The sequence below is a fragment of the Galeopterus variegatus genome, unplaced genomic scaffold, assembly GCF_000696425.1.
Source record: "Galeopterus variegatus unplaced genomic scaffold, G_variegatus-3.0.2 Scaffold1059, whole genome shotgun sequence".
NCBI classification, from domain to species: domain Eukaryota; kingdom Metazoa; phylum Chordata; class Mammalia; order Dermoptera; family Cynocephalidae; genus Galeopterus; species Galeopterus variegatus.
Window position 1 is genome coordinate 311,861 of NW_007727170.1, and position 7,090 is coordinate 318,950.

General features: G+C 39.7%; 1 protein-coding gene across 2 annotated transcripts in view; it reads left to right on the forward strand.

Moving 5' to 3' along the window:
* The window catches only part of HYKK (hydroxylysine kinase), a 27,073-nt gene that overhangs the window by 8,432 nt on the left and 11,551 nt on the right, over nucleotides 1-7,090 (forward strand). For both annotated transcript variants that reach the window (XM_008574532.1, XM_008574531.1), the window contains exon 4: nucleotides 5,544-5,727. In XM_008574532.1, the coding sequence (XP_008572754.1) occupies nucleotides 5,544-5,727 (184 nt within the window). The remainder of the gene's footprint in view (nucleotides 1-5,543; nucleotides 5,728-7,090) is intronic.

Consider the following 7,090-nt stretch of genomic DNA (forward strand, 5'->3'; position numbering starts at 1 on the left):
TTTTTTTTTTTTTTTTGTGCCCCCTTTAAAGAATTTTTTTTTTTTTTTCCCCCCCCCCCCCCCCAACAAACTCGACAAACCCGTTTTAAAGTAGGCAGGGCACTCCTTGGTATCAATCATGGGGAAACTTTATAGCTTGGAGCAAGGAACTGAAAAGATTGGGACAGGGGATGGAGGGGGAGGAGATCAGAGATAGGGTCCAGGACATGTTGAGATCTGTGGAAGCTAAGGCTTCTTGCCCTGCAGGGAAGCAGCTCAGCTCCTACTCACTCACATTATGCTCCTCTAGTGGCTGCTGGAATCAGCCTGCCTGCTTCCACTCCCTGCTTTTCTCTAGTTTCTTTTATATCTGGCTGGAGCTTTAGAGAGAGGAGTAAGGTATGGCCTTAACAGGAGTTAAGTGAGAGATGGGACAGGACTGTGAACATTTCTACAGTAACATTTAGGAGATTTTTAATTCTCTCTACCCCAGAAATGTGACATTTATAGTCTCCTGGGAATGAGTAGAAAAATTCTTTGCTGCTTTATATTGCAGTCTTTATATTTGAAGTATGTTTCTTGTAGGAAGCATGTATTTGGGTCTTTTTTTGTTCAGTTGGACAATCTATGCCCTTTAGTTGGGATGTTTAGACCATGCATATTTAATGTTATTATTAATATGATTAGGTTTAAGCCAGTCATCTAGCTAGTTTTTTCCTGTTTATCCCATCTGTTCTTCGTTTTCTAATTTGCATTTTTTCTGACTTTTTTGGTTTGAGAATTTTTTGTTGTTTCGTTTAATCTCCTTCATTGGTTTAACTCTGTTGTTTTAGTGGTTATGTTAGGTTTTATATAATATGAGGGTGCCTCTCAAAAAGTTTGTGGGAAAAATGGAATTAAAAGATAATACAAATCTTTCCATGAATTTTTTCAAGACCCCTTGTACATCTTTAACTTATCACAGTCTACCTTCAAGTTTTATATATTACTTCATATGTAGTAAGTATATGAACCTTAAAATAATATATTTCTGTTCCTTTCTGGTCTTTATTCTATTTTGCCATACATTTTACTTATATTTATATTATGAGCACCACAGTACATTCTTAGTATTTTTGTTTAAACTTTCAATTATCTTTAAAAGAATTTAAATAATAAGAAAAGAATGATATATTTGCCCATGTAGTTAACTTTTCCGGTGCTCTTCATTCTTTTTGTAGATCCATATTTCTATCAAGTGTCATTTCTTTCCACCTGAAGGACTTTCTTTAACATTTCTTATAGTATGAATCTGCTGGTGATTATTTTTTTCAGTGTTTGTATGTCTGAAGAGTCTTTGTTTCAGTTTTATTTTTTAAAGATGTTTTCATTAGATATAAACTTCTAAGTTGACAGTCTTTTTCTTTTATGAAATATTCTTCATATGAATAAGAGGTATGAATAGGAGGAAACTACTCAAAGCTTGGTAAAGAACCACCTGAAAGGATTAGAAGGAATAGTACTTGGCACAACACAGGGCCAAGAATAGTATCCTAACAACCAGACTGGAAAACCTCACAGGTTAAAGGACACTGGGTAGAGAACTCAGGTCTTGTGTTAGTAATGAGGAATAATATAGTCCCTAAACTTCATTCCTCATATTCTGGATCATACATCAGTCTGCCAGATTCTGAAGGAGGACACGCTCCACATCTCTGGAGTTCTCTCTCTCTGCAGCCCTGTGATCTCTGGCAATTTGTCCTGCAAACTCCAGCTGCCTTGTTCTCCCTGGACTTTCAGCTCTACCTTCTCAACTCAGAGAGTACACTGGGCTACGCCTGGGTCTCCCCTCTCTGTACTGTGTCTCCTCTCAAGGCAGTAAGTTCAGGCAAACTCACATGGTTTATTTTCCATCTCTCCAGGATCACTGAGAAAAGAATTCTTGACTTGGTGAAATGAAGAAAAGCATTCTTCACCTGGTACTGCAATGCGTTTTGGCATGCTTCATTCCCATTGCTCATCCCCTCACTTGACTGCACCCCATGCCTTTGTAGGGAGTAAGTTCTTAGTTTTTCTTTTCTTTTTTTTTTTTAAAAAAAAAGATGACTGGTAAGGGGATCTTAACCCTTGACTTGGTGTTGTCAGTACCATGCTCACCCAGTGAGCTAACCGGCCATCCCTGTTATGGGATCTGAACCCAAGGCCTTGGTGTTATCAGCACCACACTCTCCCGAGTGAGCCACGGCCCGGCCCAGTTCTTAGTTTTTCTGTAATTACTAGGAACCACTGAGTCTGTGAAAGATAATAGTATTTTATTTGTGAAAGTAGTGTAGTATTTTAGTCCTGTTGGTGTGGCAGAGGCTGTGACTACTCTTCTAGGGGAATGGTTGGACCATTGAAACTTCCAGCAGCTGGGCAGGCCTGGGGGATCCAGAGGAGACAGGAGCTCTGGGGATTGTAGAAGCAAAACTGAGACATTCACAAGTGAAGGGACCAACAAGTCTGTACTGGAATTTGCTTAGTGCTTGGTCCACAGATAGGCTGGAGGTCAATCTTAGGAGATTCCTTTAACTATGAGAAAGGAGAAAATATAGGGCAGGCTTATGAATATAATTGTGATCAGAGCTTTGTACTAGAGGAAGCAAAGTGCTTGGGAAATGGGAGCTAGGGCGAGGGGTAAAGAGGAGGAGACTAACAAGAGGTGGGCTGAGATAGACTAACAACGAATACTGATTAAAGTTTCAAGTATTCAGGTTGGTGTACCAAGGAGCCAAAAGGATAGGCCAGAGAAGTCAGGCAGATCAGATACAGCATTCATATTCAACAAATATTAAGTGCCTGTATGTAGGAGGTCTTTATTTCATGTCGTAGTTAATGCACAATTGACTGTAAGGTTGTTATTAATATCTTGATTTTACTCTTAAGGAAACTAAGATCTGAGATGTTAAGCGGCCTGCTTATAAGTGGTAGAGCCAGTTGAAACCCGTATCTGTCTGACTCAACTCCAGGATGCTCCCCACTACTTTACACGAGAGCTTGAGAAGTCGCTCTATTGGATACCCAACAAGACTGTGATATTTTACTTTCCTTAAAAATAAAAGTAAAAAATTTCAAACAGTACTGAAAGATGTAAAATGAAAATTTTTTCTCTCATGATCATCTTCATCTAGTCACAGTCCCCCTCCCCAAAGGTAACAGCTTCTTGCAGTGTTTTCAGTGCTACATACAGAGTATTTTTGTGGTCCTCAATGGCATTTAATATACCAGATGGAAAAGAGATTTAAAACCATGTCACCTGAAGAATAGTTGGAGGAACTTGAAAGGTTTCATCTGCAGAAGAGAACAGCCAGTGCAGGAGGAGTGCTGTCTTCAAAAATCTGGAGGACAGTCATGTGGGAGAAAGACTAATCCTGTTCCAGATGGCCCTAGGGGTCACAGTTGGACCCAGTGGCATGGACACTTGCAGAGGCAGATTTTAGCTCAGCAAAAGAAAGAACACAACCATCTCAGTAAAGGTAAAAAGTACCTCCCATGGGAAGTATTCAGACAGAGGCTACCTGACCATTTAGTAAGGATATGGTAGTGATCACAGAAGCATCAGGGGAAGGTTTTCAAACTCCAGGTCATGATAGTGGGTGTTGAAATCAAGTTAGAGGAACTTTTTAAAAGAAACAGAATAAAATACAAAACAGCAGAATACATCACATATAATGGTCTAAGTATTGTTTACTGAGACTTTTTTCCTTTATGTGTGTGTCTGCCTGTATACTGGGTTGAGATGTAAAATATATTTCTTACTGCAAGTTATGGTCAAAAAATTTGAAATCTACTTCATTGAGTGACCACCAAGGCACCTTCTAGCACTCACTCAGTGAAGGCGGTCTGAACTGTGTGTAAGACCTAGGTCTTCCCTCAGCTCCATGGTAGCGAGTCATTATCCCTCTCTGAACCTCTGTTTCCCCATTTGTGCAACGATGGTCATAATCATTTAGAACTTCAGGTAGAGTGGTAAAAGTCTAAAGGCCCTTCCAATTCCAGCATTTTTTATTCTTTTTAAAAATTTTTATTATTATTATTTTTCCCCCTAAAAAATGTATTTATTTTTGATAATACGTATTTATGGGGTTCAGAGTGTATGATCAGTATTTGTATACAGCATGTGACAATCAAATCAACATTATTAGCATGGTCATCATTGTAAATCATCATTATTCTTTGTGTTCCTTCCACAATTACTCCCTAACCTCCTTCCTGCTCCCCCTTTCCCACCTCTAGCAACTAAAGGTTTGTTCTTTCCTTCTGAAAGTTCATTGTTTTATTGTCGTCTATCTTTCTTTTCCCTTCTCTCTCTCTTTCTTTCTTTTTCTCTTTCTTTCTTAGTTCCCATTTATGAGTGAGGACATTTCTCTTTCTGTGCCTGGCTTATTTTACTTAACATAATTTTCTTGAAGCTCATCCACATAGCTGTGAATGACAACATTTCATTATTTTTTTATGGCTGAGTAGTATTCCATTGTGTATATATACCACATTTTCCTTCTCCAGTTATCCATTGATGAACATTTAGGTTGGTTCCATATCTTGGTTATTGTAAACAGAGCTGTGATGAACATGGGAGTGCAGGTATCCTTCAACATGATGATTTCCATTCCTTCGGGTATATACCCAGAAGTGGGATCCAGGATTTTGTATTCTAAGAACATCCGTTTATTCAGCGAATGTTGCTTGACCAGTGCCTTCAATGTACCAGGCTCTATTCTAGGCATTGGGACATAGCAGGGAATGAAATAGGCAAAAGCCAAAGCTCCAGCCCCTCATGGAGCTTACATTCTAGTGAGACAGCAAAATAAGTAAGTGAATTATGGCAAATGTTAGATAGCAATAAGTGCTAAGAAGAAAAAATAAGCAGAGAAGAGGGATACAAAATGTTGAAGAGAAGGTTGAAGTTTTAGATGCAGCAGTCAGGAAGTTCTCATACAGAAGGTGTTTTTTGAGTAAAGACCTGGTGGAAACGAGGGCACTAACCGTGTGGATATCTGGGGAAGGGCACATCCCAGGAGGAGGTGGGAACATGCCTGGCATGTTCCTGAACAGCAGGGAGGCCAGTTGTGTTTGGAGCAGAGTGAGAAAAAGTAGTAGAAGATGAAGTCAGAGAGGCAAGGAGGGTCCAGGGTCAGGTCATGAAGAGAGAACAGAGTTCTTTAGAACTGCCTCCAATTCTTCTGTTAGCTGTGGGTTATAATACCTATCTTCATACAATTAGGAGCATCCTGTGAGATGGGAATGTGCTCCCCAAACTCTGAGATCCTGTGCAGATATGAAGGTCTTAATGTTTTGTGGACTAATCTAAGTGGGGCAGGCCAATGATCCTCAAATTCCATTCACAAGAGAATAGACCAAAAAATTATGGCACATTCAAATAAATTATGGTATATTCCTACTATGAGAGAATGCCAGGGCTCTCCCTCGGCCTTTCCCAGGCCACTTGGGGGCGGGTAGCCTTCTAGCACACAGTGCATCTCGCATCTCGCAGTAGTGGTTGCTCTGACTATCAAGAGGCTAAGAGTTTCTTTATTTCGATTTAGAAATTCCATCACCCAAAGTTAAGTTGTCTTCATCGGGAGAACTTCATCTGGAATCTGAAAAATGTTCCTCTTCTGGAGAAATACCTGTATGCCTTGGGCCAGAATAGAAATCAAGAGATTGTTGAGCAGGTCATTCAGCTGTTCAAGGAGGAAGTGATGACCAAATTAAGTCTTTTTCGAGAATGTGAGTATTCCCCAAGTCAAATCAGTATTTTTCTCGATGTTTAAATTGTCAGATTTCATACTATCAGAAAATTGTGGTGTTACAACACCAACATCAAGGGCTCTGATCCCCACACTGGCCAGCCACCAAACAAACAAAAACTACGGAGGTACAACTTAGTTTTATCAAATCTTAAAACCTTGCCATATTTGCTGCTATTACTTTTTTTAAAATAACATTTTTACTTTCCTTAAAATTGCAACATTTGAAGCCCCCTCTAACTTTATGTGACTCCACCTTACAACTTAGTTTTATCAAATCTTAAAACCTTGCCATATTTGCTCCTATTACTTTTTTTAAAATAATATTTTTACTTTCCTTAAAATTGCAACATTTGAAGCCCCCTCTAACTTTATGTGACTCCACCTGTCCTCCCTACTAAATTTGCATATTATATACATATGATTCATAAATGATTTATAGTAATGCTTTCCATTTTTCATACTTTGTGTCAATGATATCACACTGTATATTATCATTCAGCAACCTGCTTTTTAAATTCAATATGTGTTTCAGATTGGTCCATATTAATATATGTAGTTCTAGTTTATTTAATAAGTTTTTTTTTTTTTTTCCTTTTTGTCTTTTTTCGTGTCCGGCAACGGATCGCAACCCTCAGTGTCGCGCCCGCACCTCGCTCAGCCAGTGAGCGGGAACCGGTCTGTATGTGGGATCCGAACCCTCGGCGGGAGCGCCGCCACACTCCCAAGCGGCGCACTGTAGCAGTGCGCCACCGGGCCGGCCCTATTTAATAAGTTTTAACTGCTGAATAACATTTCATAGTATGAATATACCGTAGTTTATTTGAATGTGCCATAATTTTTTGGTCCATTCTCTTGTTAGTGGAATTTTAGATTTCTTCCTGTTTTCTTGCTACAGTATGATGCTTCAGTGAAGGCTCCAGTACATATCTCCTTGTGTACCTGGACATGTGTTTTTCTAGAGTACACATCTAGATGTACGCAGCTGTTTCACCCAGCGTTAAGTACTGGTCAAAGGGCGAGCATCTGCAGGGCATTTCCGGCAAGGCCTAGGAGAGGCAGTATGTGTCTCTTTTGTGTTTGCTTACTTTGTGAAAACACAATGTAAGCTTGTAGCATAAAAATAGAGTTGATTTTTTTTTACCCTCAAACCTGTTTTGCCCCCAGACTTCTATCATCTCATTACAGTAGTACCCATCATTCACCTGGTAGATCTGGCCAAAAACTTAGGAGTCATTAGCCTTCACTCAGTTCTTTCTCTCACATCCCCACATCTGGTCAAATTCTATCCATTCTAACTTCAAAAGATATCCTGCCTCTAACCACTCCCCCCCCCCCCCCCC